General features: G+C 40.8%; 1 protein-coding gene across 1 annotated transcript; it reads right to left on the reverse strand.

Moving 5' to 3' along the window:
- Positions 1-2,086: 2,086 nt before the first annotated feature.
- Positions 2,087-8,752, reverse strand: klhl38a (kelch-like family member 38a). Its single transcript, XM_035681393.1, has 4 exons — positions 8,293-8,752; positions 4,995-6,351; positions 4,648-4,753; positions 2,087-4,072 (listed from the first exon to the last, which is right to left on the reverse strand). The coding sequence occupies exons 2-4, from the start codon at positions 6,348-6,350 to the stop codon at positions 3,783-3,785; spliced, it is 1,752 nt and encodes a 583-aa protein (XP_035537286.1). The 5' UTR covers position 6,351; positions 8,293-8,752; the 3' UTR covers positions 2,087-3,782.
- Positions 8,753-18,956: the final 10,204 nt, after the last annotated feature.

Consider the following 18,956-nt stretch of genomic DNA (forward strand, 5'->3'; position numbering starts at 1 on the left):
ATTTGTCTAGCAAAAACTCTTAACTCAGTCGACCAGCTGCAATCATTTTAGAAATGGTTGTATTTTCTATAATATTATAATATTTTTTAAATATACATTAAGTATTACTCCAGTATTCAAATAAATAAAAATAAACCATGCACAATATCAATAAATTGAATCTGTTGCTTATTTTCCTACTGCTACTGTAGGAATATTTAATTTAGCTTTGTAGCTTTAATAATTAAGAGTACTGAACGTTTGAGTGTATCTGTCTGCACTTATTGCATAAACCATATCAAACAGAACCATTAGTTGTAGCACCTCATTTCCAAATATATGCCTTTACTGAACAGGGTTGTCTATCTAATCTCAGTAGGAGTATGAATGAAAAAGGTATAATCTCTCAGCATTTGAGGGGGCTTTTATTAATGTGTAGTGACAGCTGGCGAGAGAGAGAGAGAGGGGGATAACACAAAGGTCCACAGGTCAGATTCGAACCCTGAGCCACTGTAGCAGGGTCTCAACCGGGGTACATGGGATCCCAGCTCTACCAGGTGAGCTATCAGGGTGCCTCTGAGTGTATAGGTGTAAACCTTCTTAATCCCCCTATCCATCACATTAACACCGGCGGGTGTAGTGTTACAGACTGGCAATAGGCCCTCTCACATGACACAGCAGGGAAACCCCTCAATTAGTATTTTACACTTCTTAAAACAGATGCACCCGGATGTTGTCGTTTCTTGAACATGAACTATCTGTATAAGGGTCTTTAAAACTTGTTTTTAAAAAGGAGAAATGAATATTACTGATTGATTTTACATTGCATTTCATGGTTGTACCGATACTGTGTAAAAGCTGACAAATTATTCAGACTTTGTCTGATAAAGCACGTAGGGGCTTGTTTAAAACCCCCCACAAGGGTTATGTAGGGTAAGGTCTATACTGGTGGCTCCATATGCATATAGTTCCTCTAACCACAATTGCTGCATGTGTGTATGTGCACACAGACACACACACACCCAGAGAATGGGCTAGCAATGAAATGCTATCCCTTGATGGGTTAGTAACAGACACTGAAAATAACCTGCCAGGCCACAGCCTCCCTGAAGGGTGACCCTCACACACTGGTTTCTATGGAAAGACAGCAAGCAAACAGACAGTCAATAAACAGTCTGAAGAGGCTGTGTATTTAGCAGCTCAATAAAAAGTTTCACAACGTGTTGTTCTGAAATGCTGCTCTGGCTAACTGAGTCAAGCATATGACATCTGACTCAGCGGATGGCAAATAATTCTTAATGGTCACAGTCATTGTTGATGGGTTCAAACTTTATGGTTTCAAGTCTGTGTTTAGACATTCTGCTGGATGTTATGTACCAGTGTGTGTGTGTGTGTGTGTGTGTGTTGATAATAATTAGGTATCAGGTATTAAATCCTCACACAGACACATACACAGAGGGGTATTTTGAGGCATTCAGAGTGACCAGGCTAACAAGGAGCCATTTAACTCACTGACAGTCTGGGCTTGCTAATGTGCAGTGTGATGAAATTCCCATTTGGTTGCTGCTCCTGGGCAAGTTTCAATGTTTCCCCACTAATGGGCAGGGATTAAAATGTAAGAGTGAAATCTGATCTTTCATCTCTTCCCCTAAGGTCAACTTCAGCGGAGGGCTGCATACAAGTAGGCCATACCATACAAATAGTGAGCCTCTCAGGGGGGAAACTGGTAACTAGATATTTAGTCTACATGTGGAGCTCCTCTTGCCAGACGCTCTTTATGATGAGAATGTGGCCCAAAAGGGTCAAGAGGTTGTTCCATGTCAGTCGTACTGTAACATAAAGCTACGTATTCATTTAATGCCAGACAAACTATCATTATCCCTAAAATATTACACCCAAGTTAAATATAATGCAGTATTTCTGTGGACTTAATGATGTATGGAGAACAAATGTGTTACCTGATAGCCAGCGAACATGTTTCTGTGTCCGTGTCAACAATGTTCCCTTGAGTATGAAGGGAACATGACTCAGCCAGTCCGCAGACAAATGGAGAACCGTTTAAATCGGCAACAAGTTCAACTAGACAGTCCAGTAAAACAATGACAAAACCATAACAGAGTCTATAATTTGTTCTTGTGTGCAGAGAAATTCAAAGCAATAAATTAGAAATTGAATTTTCTTTGCAGTATCACCACATACATAAAGATAAATAACAGTGTTCCTTTATAAACCAAACAGGGAAAACAATATCCAAAATATAAGCATATTGTACAGAAGGAAATAAAACAATTTAAAGAAAAAATATGCAAGAAAAAGTCAATTGTGCAAGTAGCAGCAACACATTTTGCATCATGCAGTTGATCAGAGATGCAGTCTTACAATGAAAGACTCACTACAGGGATGCATGCCATGGATGATCCAATGGGGTGATAATAGGGTTGCCATGGCAATTGTTACCATGGGCAGGGGATGGAGCACAACAGTGAATGTGTGCTCCTTAAGGGTCAAGAGGGTTACAGTGGCAAGACAGAGGTAACAGTAATGGCCTGTAATGATGGTTCCACAGTGTCACTTTCTCACAACTTCCTCCGATATGTTACTGTTTTTGTTCTCTTTGACTATTTCCTCAGACAAACAAAAGATTTATTTCAGATCAGTGAATATGATTGTGAGAAACCACCAGCAGGATACATGTGTACATGCAGGCTCACGTTGGCTACAAACCCTGAAAATCTCCCGGTCACCATTTCCAGTCATAGTTGCCCTTGGAAAGTCACTGCATCCCTGCCACGCACTTGCCCTCAAAGGCAGCGTTGTCACATGTCCTTACATCAACATAGCTGCCTGCGAAGCCATTTTCTTCATCTAACAATTGTACACAGTAAAATTAGAAGTAAACCGTCTCTGAACTACTCAAATATTTGTGTTTTCAGTGCTTCAGCTCATCTCAAACATGTATTTTTATGCTACTCCATATTACATACACTGCACTATGTTGCAAGCAAAGACACTCATGAATCAATCCAGATCATGCTTTGTTGGGGGTTGTAGGAACAATTCTCAGGCCAGATAAACTGGAATAAAGCTGGCCCAGATCATTTCATTTAAGTAAAATTGTGCTTCTCAGCAAACATGATAGATTATTTTGCAGGGGAAGCTTGTCCACAACTCTGTGTGACACTCTGTCACAATTGTTCTCATCAACAAGTGCACTCTGATAGAAGCATGTGGGTCAATGAGGAATGTATTTTCTATAAAGTGCAAATTTATTAGCTGTCTGTTCTGTCACTTTCAGTTTTACATGACAAGCACAGAGTTAATAAGCAGCCACAGATGTAATTCCCTATGTATTTAATTGTCACAGGGAAGTCAGCTACAGCTGCCAGCCAGTGATATGCTGTGTATAAATGTCTGGGAAATTAAAGCATTAACACTTTTAGTTACCATCAACGAGTGCAGCCATCTGTGGAAAGAGCTTTTTGGATTACGTATGTGTCTGAACAGCTGCTTGTTGTGTAAGTATTTTCTGCCTCTCGTCATCTCTTGGGTTCTCAGTTCAGTTCCCCTCCAGGTGCCTTAGACATGACACCTCTGCTCGTCAGCTGAGCTCTCCTTTGATTCAGAGGAAAGCCAGCCTGGCCTAACATGCCGCTAAGTTGTGGCAAAGACTGAGCTGCGTGAGGGAATGCAGTCAGTTTGAAATGGTTTCCCATTTGTGTAGGTAGAGGCCAATAAATCATGGCAAAGGGGAGGTGAAGAACATGTAGCAAAGCATTCACCCAAGTGGCTGGTTGGGTTGTGGGTCATGGTGGGTTGGGTCTGTTGGAAACACACACCAGCGGCAGGGAGCCGTGGTCAAATAGCTTGTAGGGTAAAGAACCTTTTGAGGTCCAAACGTCAGTCTTGGGGTCGTAACACTCGAAGCAGTCCGAGTCCTCGATGACATCGTGGCCGTTGAGAATGCGTCCACCAGTGACGTAGAGCTTGTTGTTGATCACTGTAGCGCTGTGATGCATCCGCCGCTCCTTTAGGTTCTCACACTTAACAAATTTGTTGGCTTTGGTGTCGTAGGCAATCATTCGCCTGGTATATCCTGGAGATTGAGAGTTTGTATTCAGCCAACGTTAACTTTAATGATATGATATCTTATAATGTCCTCATTATCAACAAATCCAATGATAAAAACCAACAATGAATTGACAGCAAGTGTATCAAAGCCTGATTTAGCTCATTCCTCTGTGCTATAGAGCTCTATTGTTGTCCAAAATCTATTTAAAAACACCTCCCTGAGCCACACTGTTGCAGTGGGTGTGACAGTGAACTTGGGCACTGTAATTAGAGTCATGTCCACATACATCGTATGGTGCTGGAAATACTTACTAGAGCACCAAATGTGTAATAATCTGCCACTGAAATAAGTCCAAAACAAATGCTCTATTTATTCCTGTCTGAGTAACGTTTGCTAAAAACTGCAGCGCCCAGCTGTTTTATGAAAATACTTATCCATTTGTGAGGTGTTATTTTTAAAGATTTACATCTTCAGTATCAAGAGACAGGCTACTTCATCTAAAAATCAATTGAAATTCACACCTACTGTAAAGATGTTAATGACTACATTTGTAATATAAAACTATGTAACAGCTGGGGAAAAGCATTCATTGAGCTCACCTCCTATGATGTAGATCTTGTCTTCGATGACAGCAGCAGGAGCACAAACGTTTTTCACTGTCCTTGTCTCTAGCCTGGACCACAAGTTGCGAGATATGTGATAAACCTGGTGACACACCACAAACATCAACAGACAGTCAACCCGTTCACTACAGCATCAAAGATTGTAGTGTGCTGTCTGCTTGTGTGACATCCTAGTGTTTCTGAAGACTTTTTATTTAAAATGTTCTATCTGCAAATACTGACAATGAATACTGTTTAAGGCCATGTTTGTATTTGAGTGGCAACAAAACAGGAATGTGGACTTGAATTGATTTAGTACTGCTAAAATGAGGAGTCTTCTCTACCTGTATCAGCCTGACCGGATTCTGCATGGCGTCCTCCCCTCCGAAAACATAGATCCTCTGATCGCTGGCTGCAACAGCTGGATGTAGCACTGCTGTGGGCATTGGTGCCATGGCCTCCCATTGATTAAACATACTGTTATATCTCTCTACTGACTGAGAGATTTTCTTGTCTACCCCAATGCCTCCCAACACAAAAATGAAGTGCAAATAGGACACACTTTGGTGGGCATATCGTGGCTCCAACATGGGCTCAGCAGTCCGCCATTGGTTGGTCTTAAGGGAGAGTGTGTAAACTGTGGCGCTGACTGAGCTGTCACCAGATGTCATGCAGAGGCTGAGGCCGCCAAGCACATAGAGGATGCTATGAATACACACATACGCGGCTTTATAGAGGCGCAGAGGGAGCTTAGCCAACCACTGCCAACGATGAGTCCTTTCATCATATAGCAGGGCTTCTCGTGAGGTCTGTTCATTGTTTTTGCGTCCTCCAACCACCACCAGCGTTTCTCTGCAGGTGTAACGTCGTGGTGTGGTCCAGAGTGGCTTGAGCTCTCGGCTACACCTTGTACTGACTGTAAGCATGAGGCGGCGCACTGACTCGATTATCTCAGTACAGAGGGTGGAGGACTGCACCAGTGGGTCATTGGCAATAAACTGGAAGAGGTAAGTTGGATGGATGTAGCGCAGACGGACTTTCTTGAAGAGATCATGGATTGCACCACGTCGTGAGAAGGGGTCGTGGTGGATCCATGCTAGGAGGGTCTCAAACACTTGCTCCTCCTCAGCACAAAGTCGGTCGTCTTCGAGGTAACACATGAGCTCAGGAAGTGACAACTCACAGAAGTCCTCTGTCGCAGCTACATCAGAGAAACACCTCACGGCCATCTCCTTTGCCCTCTCCCGCAAACTCTCACAGTGAAGGATCTCAGACAGCCGTATCATGCTCAGACAGTTTTCTGGACTCAGCTGCTCCTGGAGGAACATGGAACAGGCCTCAAAGAGACCTCCGTAGTGAAGCATGGATGCAGCCTGCATGAGTGGGAGCACAATCTCCATGGTGATAGTGATGCAGCCGGTGTAGACATAGTCCACAATGCCGCTGAGGACATTTGAAGAGATTCCCTTCAGATTCACTCGGGCCTGACTGCTCTCTAGAAAGTTGCTGCAGAACATGGCACGGAAGTATGGGCTGCTGGACACCAGGACGTTCCTGTGGCAGGGGACCTCCTGGTGCTCCGTGCAGAGCAGGACGTCTGTCAGGATTCGCTCCTGCCGGAGGATGTTGAGCTGGGCAAGTAAGTGGGAGGGAAGTTCTGAGTCTTTGAAAAAGAAAGCTTCTCGTGGTCTACAGGCCATTCTGTAGAAAGGGTGAAGAGAGAAATAAAAGACTCCATCACCATAGTGTTGTCTTTCTATTGTCAATTAGAAAGAGATGGTTGACAAAAACGTGGGTACTGATGACATTACATAGTTCTACTATAGTGATAACCTGATAACTTAGATGTTGCTACTTAGATCAGAAAAGTCTTAGAAGTGGAGGTATATTGTTGAAGTTCAGTTAATGTATATATACCTCTTTTAAAGAAATAGCTTGACATTTTAGGAAATATACTTATTCATTTTCTTTTGAAGAATCAGGGGAGACGATCTATACCACTCCGATGTCTGTATGTTGGGAGGCTACAGCTAGGAGACAGATAGCCTAGCTTAGCATAAGGACTGGAAACAGGGGGGAAACAACTAGCCTGGCTCTGACCAAAGGTAGCGGCTCACTAAATAACACATTGTATCTCATTTGTTGAATTTGAAGTATCAAAACAACATGTTGTGGTTTTACAGGAGGTTATGTGCTGGACTCTTTCTTGACCAGGCAAGTCTCACTGTGAGGTTGCCAGGTAAAAAGAGCAGACTCCAGGAAGTCATCATGTATTTCCTAAACTTTCAAACTTACAGGAATGTAAGGACCAAAAATACATAGTGATGCCTCTACAAAAAGACTTTAAGCGTTTTAAAAAGGTGTTTTAAACAGTTCTCTACAGAGACTTTTTGACTGAACAGAAATTGATTAGTATTTAAATAAATATATATCTACAGCACAGCATACTCTGTGGAATTACCTGATAATGCAGGGTGGCACAGTTTCATTTTGTCTTTCTTCCATTTGACATTTTATCTGTCTTTCACCTTTGCCCTCAGACTAACTATGCAGATTCCTCTGATAGCAAACTCTTTCATTTATTAGCCCACTCTCAAACTCTTAAAACTCCTGCAGAGCAGCTGTCCTTAATGTAGCGATTACTGACTCACAGATTTCTATTTTTACCCCATCTAAGTTATCTTGATGCATCCATGTAGCATTAGGCCACAACTCCCTTATCAGGCAGTCCATCACTGCTAACATTAACAGAACTGTGTCAACACACCATCTGTGTTTGTCTCTCCATCCCCCTGAATTTCTCTCTCTGGACCTCTCGCTCGCTCGCTCTCTCTGTCGTTATATATATGTTATGTATTTCCTCCACCATATTCCTCATCTCTCATAGTCTCAGTCTGCCTCTCCTTGGCTGCAGGGTTTGTGGCGATCCTGCTGTTTAAAGAGTGGGAATTTCATTGGGCTATTAGCAACACTAAGTCTTCTAATCACCTCTGCGACAGCTACTGATTCACTCCCACTTATGGGGCCCAGCCTGTCTGATATATTTGGACCTCTGATCATTATTGTACGTTATGATATGCCAATGACTGTGAGAGACATTTTCATAACTCAGTTTCCCCCACTTTAAAACAAGAAACCAAGAGTTACTCGTGATATATTGCATCAGATATAAAAACTTGAGTTACGTATAAATATATATTTAATCACTTTCTTGTTCATCAATAATGTTTCTGAACATTTATCATATACCAACCAATATGGCTTTGTGTGCTCTTTTGTGACGGATCATACATTCTTTCAAACTCCTATTCATACTGTAACAAAAAACCAAAGCAAATATAAATATAGTATCACAAAGTATTCCAGTAATAATTAAGTAATTGTAAATGTGGCACAGCTGGATTTAATTGACAGTGTCTGACTTCCTTAAACCTGAAAGTAAGCATTCATGATCAAAATGAACTAAAATAAGGTACAGTTGAAGTAGATACTGAAGCTATTGCTGAACAAATCCAACATTTGTACTGTTACACAATAAGAACGTAGTACTGAAACACTTAAATATCATATTTGTGTCAAACGTCTGGCTGATGAACTACCTACAGGTTCATCAGCAACATCTGTGACTGAGTGAATCCTTACCTCCTGCCCTCAGAAAATCAATAATATCCAAAAGGTCTGGTGGGTCTGGTCAGAAAAAATATCAGTTCCAATCAAAAGAAAACCAAAACAATATCCCGAGAGAAAGTGTGTAGAGTAGTCAGGGAGAGAAAAGGAGCATGACACAGAGAAACGACGAGGCTCTCCAGTTAGGCACTGTGGAGCTCGCCATGAGGCCACTGTATACATTCCTGCAGCTAAGAATAGTATCGTGGGCCACTGTGACTTCAGCCAGGCCTCTCATGTGACACAGAGCTGTTTGGTACCCAGTTGCCGGCTTAACAGCTCTGCCAGGGTCCAGTGGAGAGAGTGTTTACAATAGCCAGAGGAGGGAGAATCATCACAGGGTCCTGACTCAGCCATCGAGCCCACCCAAGCTGGTGTTTAATCAAAGTGTCCCCGAGCTGCTAACCCTTGTCCACCTTCCTGTGTTGTTTAAGCCCTCCCCTACCTCCTCTCTCTCTGTGTAACCCAGGATGAAGGTAAATATAGACCAGTGCTGATGGGCAAACTTGATCAGGAGAAACAGCTGTAAGAACTTGACTCAAGTCTGCCTCAAGATGTGCTGGTGTTTCTGTGTGTCGTCTGTGAGTATGTACAACTGGAGATGTTACTACTACTACTGACTGGTCTCAGTTACCTTGTAGCGATGTGTCTCATGTTGCCATAGCATCCAATACCCTCAATCTGAGATGTATTGGAGATATACGTACTGTGGTCTCAGTGGCACATTTGCCCTAATAATGATATTCATGATATTCTTTACTACAGTATACAAAATTTAAAAATATTACCCAATTAAAATGGAGTGATATTGTGGAGAACTCATTGGATTATAGAGGAACGGGGGTCCCGAGCTAAATGTGGTTACTGCTGCCATGTTTCGGCAGTTGAACATGTTTAATGTAAACTAGCAGCTGGAGGAAATGTTCAGTTACTTACATTATAATTAGTAATGCAACTTTATATAACTCCGATAAGGTGTTAAAGGACCAGTATGATTTAAAAGCATCTAGCAGTGAAGGTATCGATTGCAACTAACTGAACACTGCTTATGTCTATATTTGAAAACGAGGAAAAAGGCCCTATAGCCAGTGTTTGGTTTGTTCCTTCTGGGCCACTGTAGAAACATGGCAGACTCCATGGAAGGTGACCCACGGCATCTATCAATAAAACGGCTCATTCTAAGATAATGAAAACACAACAATTCCTATATTCCGGTGATTATACACTAATGAAAATATGCCAATGAATATTATATTTAATTTCTAATAATAGATCATCCTAAATGTTACACGCTGGACCTGTAAGAGGGTGAGTGAGGCTGATATCAATAAGATAAAATTACAATTACATTTCATCATCATTTTTTTTCTGTGAATCCCTTGTACATATTTGAATCCTGGGTGGCAATGGTGGACTCCGCCACTGACAATGAAAACTACCATATCAAGAGTCATTACAGAATGTGAATGTAAAAAATATTTGTTTGTCCTCATTACATAACATGCCTTCTTTTTTCATGTTTTTAGGATGTAATAATAGACAAAAATGCCTTGATATGATGGAGATGTTTAACAGTGTTATGCTGACAAAATTACGTTTTTCTTTTATGACTTATTTTTCTAATTAATCAATTCAGGTCTCTATAAAGCCTTCAGAGAAGGAAAACTGCTCACATGTCCACATCGAAACCAAAGCCTTTGACAAGAGGTGACATGCAGACACTTCACTTTAAGGGGCCACAAGCCAACAAAAGCAGCAGATTCTCAAACCTTACTGAGATATGAAAATTAATCAGAACAGAATGTCTTGATTCTCTGATGGGCAAGATTAAAAGAGAAATTGTTTCCACTCGTACTTTCTGGAGACAGATATAGTTCTTGGGTATTTGTGCCTCCTTTTCCTCGCAGCTGATATCTCTAAGTTGTCATTCCTGTATCTCACGAGGGGGCCTTATCTCGCACTTGTACTCCTTGCAGTGCCGGAGGCAGTGAGATGAAATATTGTCATGTTTGTTTAGTAGCACATGACAAGGAACTGGAGTTACATCTGGACAGATTGAATGACATAGCTGCAAGAAAGTGAGCTGTCAGCAAGTCAGACATCATGACATGTGAGCAGACGCAGCTTTGGTGGACTTTGTCACACAGTGAAATCCTACACTCTGTTACCAGTTACCAAGTGACAGCTTCATGCTCACAAGTCATGGTGTGTACGACAGACTCCTACAGGGGCGAAGCTGAAAATCGGACATAAACCAGTTTGTTAAAGAAATGCAGGCTGAGGTGAAAGATGAAGATTAGAATATTCCACTTACACTTCATCAGGCTCAAAACCTTCTTGATCCAGTGATATTTCTAATATAATAAGATAAAATTGGATTTATTGGAAGCTGTTTAAAAAGCCAAGTGAAAAGGGAATTTCTGTTTCAAAGAAATGTAATAATGTGTAACAATAAGTACTCAAATTCTGCAGAAACATTTCTTTAAAAGTATATTTCAGTATAAATAGGTATAGTTTTATTGCAAACATGAGGCTTTCTTCTGGTAGGAATGTATGATAAATATGGTTCAGTTAAGAGCATGACGGGACACACATCAGGTTGTCAGTGGCAGACAACCCCACAGTGTTTTGAAGTAACACTGCAGAATTTTTATGTGAGAGCTCCTCAGCCTTGGGACCAGTACAACAAGGGGGGGTCAAAGGATATGTAAACAGGATTTGATGCTTTCCTTGATGTTTTTATGTTTTGAATTATGTTTTGTCAGTGAATAAATAAAAATTAACTTTAAACCTGACCTTGACAATTTGAATAATAATTTCCATATTAGCAATTTCTATATAAAATGAAAAATTCCTCCATGCTTTTGAAAAAAGAGCACCTGCTTTGTTGACTTTTTTTGGCCCTGAATTTTTCTGTTAAAATCTAGTTTTAGGAACTTAATCATTTCAGTTTTGTGCTTATACGGTAAGTTGCACATTCTTAAGTTAATTTATGTTTAATCCAATTAATTACAACGCAGTAAAATGGGCCAGGGTAATGTTATTTCACAACAGACAAACTGTACACATTACATAATGAGGGAGAAATAAAGTCTTTTATACTTTTTGTCAACAAATCCCATTAAAAGACGAAAACCAACAATAAGTGATCCTATATTGTTTGTGTATCCAATGCAATATATCTTATTCCTCTGAGAACTCCTTTGTTATCCTGAAACTATTAAATGCACATCACTGAGCTACACTGTTGCACTGGGAGACATGAAGATACTAGAGTTTATTTGGAGTCAATCCCACATATACTGTCCTGCTGTAAATACTCATAGAGCACCAAAAGGTGCATTAATTAATGGGTGAAAAAAACAACAACAAATACACTTCTGTTTGAGTAATTTTACTAAAAACTACAACTATTTTTAGAAAATTCCATAGTTTTTAAAAAAATTAAAGTAGCCTAAACATTCATGACCCGTTTTTAAAGACACTGATCCCAGAAAAGAAGAAGTAAACACTAAATCTATTTAAAAAAGTCTATTAAGCATGCGTGATTGTAAGGAAAAACAAAGAAACATATTTAAGACAGGGAGTAGAATAAAAAGTTCCCTAAAATGATCAGGAAAACTCATCTCTGCTAAAAAATAATACAAATCATTTGTTTTACACAAATTTCCTGCAGTTATCGTGTTCACTATTTGTTTTTATTGTATAGTTTATTAGTTGTTTATTAGTAGTTTGTTATTATTATGCATTGAATATATTATGTAATATCCATACAATATGTCTCTATAGTCAGGGGCCATCAGTTTACTCAATGATAGAAAGAGGATCCCTTAAGGAAAAATGTTGGGGAACCACTGCTCTAGACCACAGAGAATAGGAGGATGGAGAAGGAGGATGTGTCTTTGAAAGTATCCATGGTGATATCCCAAGGATCAGGCTACACTCTCTGGTTCGCTGATAAACGCACAAGGATGAGTTAAACATTCCTGGCTGACAACAGAGATCACAGTTTCCAAGGACCATCTACTATCTCTGCTGTCAGGTGTGTTTCTGCAATGGACGAGTTGCAGGAACTGAGTTGTTTTCAGCTTTACAATGAAGTATTTATTATGTGGGTGTGTTTAGGTCCTTTAGCAGACAGATTGTAGAAATGTCTAAATCATGCAAATCTCCAACTGAAGAAATTAAAAGGTATTAGTACGTATATATTAACCATGTTTTTACAGTTGTACCCAAACACAAGCGATATGTCCTTTTCTGTGGCTGACTTCTGAAAGATGTCATCAGTTCAAAATCATGTTCATAGGCAATTCTACAAAAAGTAGGAAAAGTATTAAGTACCACCAAGTCTTGAGATAAAATGTTTTTTTTTTTTTACAGCTGACCCCATAACCCTGACCCCAATAAAATACAATTCAATACTTAACACATAAAAAAACAGCCTCAAAACTGACAACAGTATTGATTTAACACAAATAAAGCCAACACTATAACACCCTGTTCACACTTAAACAAAGGAGAGAATTCCTTTCATTGTGAACTGAACCTTGGAAAACTGGGGTTGGGCAATATGTTAAAGTTTTCCAGCCAGCTACCATCAGTGCAACAACTGGCGATTGCAAATATATTCCAGCATGCATTTGCACTTAGCTCTCTTAGCCTTATTACACAAAATAACACACAAAATGTAAAAAAAATATATATTAACACACAAATATTCTAACACCTGTTTTCCTCGTGGAACAGGGAGATACAACCCTCTTTTACCAAATTAAGACCAGCCTAATTGCCTTGTTAACTCATTGTAAAACAGACTTCAGACTTGACAGAAACAAAATAAAACTCACCAAAAGCGTCTTTTTTTAGTCTTTCCACTGTTCCAACAATCACCAACTCTAGACTCTTTGTCGTACCTGGAGTCAGAGTCCTGGTTGAAGTCGCTGTTAATCGCCTTAGTGTTGTATTCCCTGTCATAAAACTGGTAGAAATAAACCCTTAGTTTATCAAGTTAGATGGGCCTGAATGATGACTTTCGCTCTTTCTTTGGAGGCAGACTATTAAATTAGCAAAATAAAATGACAAAAATCACCCAAACAAAAACAACTGGCAATGAACTCAGCCAATCCCAACATATTCATCCAATCGCCCACACCTTTTTCAAACAAAATGGGGGCTAAGCTGAACTCATCCTGGTAAACTTTTCATGCCAATTATGTGGTATTCAGTAACTTTCATTGGGACTTGAATATGAAAAGGTTTGTGCACCAGCATAATGGCAACGTGAGAAAACAACTGCCCAATCAGAGCTGCGTATGTTAATTACAACACATATATTTATATATTGGATCATATATTATATTCACCCATATCCAACAAGACACCGCAAATGAACCAGAGTCAGCTTAGAAGGCTAAGTTTAATCAGTTTTCCCAGACCAGATTTTTAGAAACAGCTTATAAGTACTCTGACTGATATAGGCCTACAGTACCGGTCAGTAACAAAGCTTACAGAGATTTTAGAACGATCTCTCTCTCTGGAAACACACACAAACACACAATGGGATCAGGAATACTATGAAAAATATATGACACCACTGACATTTATATTTGTGGACTGAAAGCGCTCGCTATTAAATGTCAACATACAGAGGGAGAGAGCGGGAGGAAGGGAAACAAAAGTAAAAAGGGAGTAGTGAACAAACAGCTACCATGTTCATCACTTCTCACAATAAAGGGCCCCATTTTAAAAGGGGAAGTGCAAAAGGGCTAGGTGTGGAGCCAATCACATCACTGGTCTCATCACTCTGAAACAGCTGAGCCAATCACAGCGACGCCTGACGACAGCTCGACAACTGAAGAATCGGCTTCTCCAGGAAATCATATTGTTGTTTGGATGGTGCAGAGCAGAACCACAAATCTCTGTGATGATTTAACAGTTCATTATTAGTACCATGATGATAGAAACAAAAACGTTAAAAATAGTTTGTTGAAGCAGGTTCTATGATCGTTATATGATTTCAGTTGTACATTAGATGTGAAATGCCAGATCACAGACCTCTCAGCGGGGGGCCAAGAATGCGGCCAAGGTGTGTGGCATGCAACCCCAATAAACGCCCAAACACCGCGCCCTTCATTGGTCAGAATACCTCGGCCCCAGACCGGTCAACTCCCAGGGCTATTTAAGCCTGAGAGACTCTTCTCTCCGCTTCTCGTCGCCCATCGTCGCGTTGCCACACAGGTTTGATAAGTTTTTTTTTTTGGACCTCAGGCCCGGCCCGACCCCACCGCCATGCATGACAAAGGATTATAGCCACGGGCACAAAAGCCTGCCTTTTTCCTGCCTGATCCCTGGCCCAGCGCCCCACCGTACAACGCGACATTAACGGCCGAGTCGTTAACTCTGCAGAGCAACGAGCCGAAACGCCCTTTTCCTCTTCTACCTGCGCCAGGCAGACATCGCACAGCAGAGACAGTTTTTGCGACTCCATGAACCACAACTCTGATCAGCCTGCGGCCTCACAGAGCGCGCGCCATGCTGACCCACGCAGTACCTGCAACTATCTCTCTTCATCGTTTCTTTAGACCGTTTGGTAACGTACTGGGAATTAGATAGATTAACTTCCTCCCCCTCTGGACAGAGTTAACGGCTTAAACAAGGACTGTTTTGATACTTGGTAAGTTACTGATGTGTTTTATTCAGCGTTATGTAGTTATTGTTATGTTGATTGTTGATTGATTTAACTGTATGGTACTGTAGAACTGTAGTTCTTTCAGACAGCTGCTTAAGGTGATGTAGTTTTAATGTTATGCTTCATACAAACACTGTCTGCCTAACAACTCATACCCCCTTTTTTAATGGCACTGTTAATCTAATACCACTACATATCACCACTCTCACTTCGGTGCCTAAACCTTTAGCACACATCACGTATGTGTGTGATGTGTGATGGTAATCTTCAAACCCTCTCTGGTCCTTTCATTACTCTCTCTCTCACCATCACGTTTTCTTATACTTCTGATAATCATTTCTGGTCAGTGTGAGGTGACAAAGGACACACCTTTTCTTGGCATCGCCAACCCCCATGCACACATCATGCACACCCTTTTCCCCTCTTACCAGTTCCTTTTAGTATCGTCACATTGTTTGTATATTTCCTCTGTTCGTTTATTATTCCTATGTTATTAAATGTTTTGTTGGTATGAAATGCTGCGGCCGTATTGTAAGTTGTCTACAAGATGTGTTGGGATGACGTACCTCTTCTATGAGCTATTAATAGATGATTTTTTTTTTAGGTAGGTTGATTAAATGTGTAATGTAAGTTATCGGATGCGTATGGGGGGGGGGTGGGTTGGTGGTTTAGTGTATTTTTTTATCACGGATCTGACTCACCATCGGATTATTTCGCGTTATCGTTTCCCTTATTTAAGGGTTGGGTGCCCCGAGTGATCTTTAATATTAATTAAGGAGCTAAATTTTTTCTATTATCTTTTGGCATAATTATAAATTTTGATGAGCCTGACACGGGTATAAGAAGAAGCACTGATTCATGGGCGGCCCCCCGGTGTAGCTCAGCGCTTGCGTAGGAGCTGGCGACCCATGAGGCTGAGCTTCCTCTCTCTGCCCCCGCTTCCTGTCTGGGTCTTCAAGCTGTGCACGTATCATAAAGGCGACAGTAAAAGCCCCAAAAAATACTTTTAAAAAAAATGCGACTGCATCTCATCACACCTCATACTTAATTAGAGATGTATGGAAAAACTGCTACACTGTATATACACCCGCAAGGGTGGCAGGTCTCACTTTCAGCCCAAAACAAAGCTGAGCAGTTCACCTCAATCAGGAAAGAGCGTTACTCAGGCAGGCAATAACAAACCCCTACATTTTGACACAGGTCCATTACACAAAAAGCATGTAAAGGGCCTCTGCCACACCAACCCGACGCCGGACCGTCGCAGAAAGAGCAGTCGGGACTGACTCAGCGGCTCCGTCTCTCGAGCTCGGCCCCAAACACACCAAACCGACGCGCAAATGGAGCGTACGTTCTGCGCGGTATGCCGCGAGGCGTAATACGTCCCCATAACAGCAGGCGGCGCTAATCTGTGTTTGCTCGGCCTAAAAAAAAAATTTAAAACCGGAAAGGACGGATCACTCTAGACCTAGTAAACACACGGAGCACACGGTTCGCTCGAGTTCATTGTTTTCACCTCAGGAGAGTGTGATAGTAGTCAAGAAGGATCGTTATATGCTCATGTTGACTAGCTGAACGGAAGAACTATACATGGGCTAATGAATTAACAAGATACTGGCGTTGTTCTACCATCGTCACTTCCGGTTTCTCGTGCACTCACTAGATTCGGCCTAGGCAACGAGGCTAACACTCCAATCAGATTGCGTCATTGAGGGCCGACGGCAGTGGCCGATCACATGTTGAATCGGCCAAAAGAAGGCCGGACAGCCGCCGCCGACTGACGACGGCACGCGACGGAACGGGACACACCGAACCGACTCGAGCCACCGACCTCGCCTGACTGTCCGACGACGTCCGACGGCCGATAATCGGGTTGGTGTGCGGAGGCCATAAGACCACAGTGAAAAATAAACTAAAAAATAATACATTTAAACCCTACATGAAATCTGTAGTCAAACTTTGTCACCTAAAGAAATATGTTTTTATCTATCTCTTGGCCTTGCCTTTTCACTGCTTTGTGGCAGCATGAAATGGCATTCAATACAGGATCACATACAGGCATCAAGTGAAAGCTTCACAGTGGCTTATAGAAGCAAATAGTTTGTCCCAGAAGTCTGACCTCCATCCAATGAACTGCCAACAGTAAACCATATATCTACAGTATATCACTGGCTGATGATGTCCTGAAAACCTTAACTTTCAGTGTGTAAGGTCCAGTGTGTAACATTTAGAAGGATCTATTGGCAGAAATGGAAGATGATCCTCATAGGGTTAGGGTTAAAACTGCTATGTTCAACACAGGCAGTTAACGACAACAATTCCCTCCATGGATTCTATATGTTCTCAAACCCAAGAACATTTCATTTACTTTCATATATGACAAGGCAAAGAAGCATTCTTGCTTAAAAATAAAAAATATTAATCTTAACTGTTGCAGATCTTGTAAACACCTACTGACTCTCTTTATACATTTTAACACATTTCACCCCAAGCTCTCGGTTATATGCATTCAAAAACAAAAAGGTCATTAGGTTTGATTTACTTGACATGTATCTTTAAAGTTCCAGTGTGTAGGATTTAGTGGCACCCTCTCTTAAATGTCACACACTCGACCTTAAGGAACCGATTTAGAAGAACAACAACTCATAACAGAAGTAACTGATGTTAGCAGCGGACCATGAAATCATGCTGCTAAAGCATGGAGGAAGTGAGAACTGAAAGGCTGTTTCGGAAAGGATGTTGTTCCTTCTCTTAACTGACTCCACTTTGCCGTTGAGTTGCTATTGTGTTTTGAATCTGTGTAGATGCCGAGTTGCAGGAAGTGTCAATGTGTTCACCAGCATATGTTAGAACAACATCTTTAATATCTGCGCTGTGGTGCTTTGAAGTGATGCCTCACTTCTCTGAAACACAGCAGCTGTGTCAGTGTGGTTAAGGTGTGGCACTATCTCAGCAAGGATGAGGTTAACCACAAGCACTTAATGACAACTGCCATGAAACTGTTATCAAGTGCAAATGGATAGTCACCACTTAACACCATTGTGTACAGTTTGTGTCAATAAGCAACCAGTTTGCTTATGCAAGGTGGAAATACATTTAATGATGACTATTTAAAAGATGAAAGATGCTGTATTTCCAACTTTTCATGAATGCAACCAGTGACTACAGACTTGCTTTGGGACCTTTTTATGTTAGTGTAAGCTGTTATTAAAATCACTGTAAACCACAGTCTCTCAAGGGTTATTAACTGCAGGCTTTAAATTTGCAAACACAGCAACATGCCAACAGTGTGGGTTTCAATACAGTCCATCAAGACTGAACACAACTCTACTGTGAACAAACAATATGCGTTATTTCAAGTAGAGAAACAAAATTTTAAGAGTTCAGTGGATTACTTTTGCTCTCAAAAAACCTTCTATTTATTCTTCTCTGAGAATAATATTAATGAATATTAATTTAGTAAGACGGATGTGACAAGACCAATTGTAGACTTACTTACAGATTAGCTTGAACTACTCAGGTATGTTACAGGCATTTGCCTATACTCTGTGTTAAAATGTTGTGCTCTAAGACAATAGAATTGTTTTGTACTTAAAAAAGCCCTTTTCCCATAGAGATTAAGAAGTGTATAGCATTAACAGTTTGTATATAAATGTGTATGTACTGCGTACATATATACATATATATGAATGTTTGTATTGTAAGAGGGTGTAGGTGTACCAATGTTAAATACCCAAAGGCAAAAAAGGTTGCAAACACACTGATTTCCAGGACATAGTAGACTAATCTCAATTTCACCAGTTTATTCTGGCCATGGCACTTGCTATCTTTTCAGAGCATGTAGGGTTAGGGTTCAGGGTTAGAAACATTTTGCATGTTTAAGGTGTAGGTGTAATAAGCTACAGCTTCCACCTACATTCATGGCCAAAAGTTTTGAGAATGACACAAATATAAA

This window comes from Morone saxatilis, unplaced genomic scaffold (assembly GCF_004916995.1).
Source record: "Morone saxatilis isolate NCDOM2014 unplaced genomic scaffold, NCSU_SB_2.0 Contig9, whole genome shotgun sequence".
In the NCBI taxonomy this organism is placed as follows: domain Eukaryota; kingdom Metazoa; phylum Chordata; class Actinopteri; family Moronidae; genus Morone; species Morone saxatilis.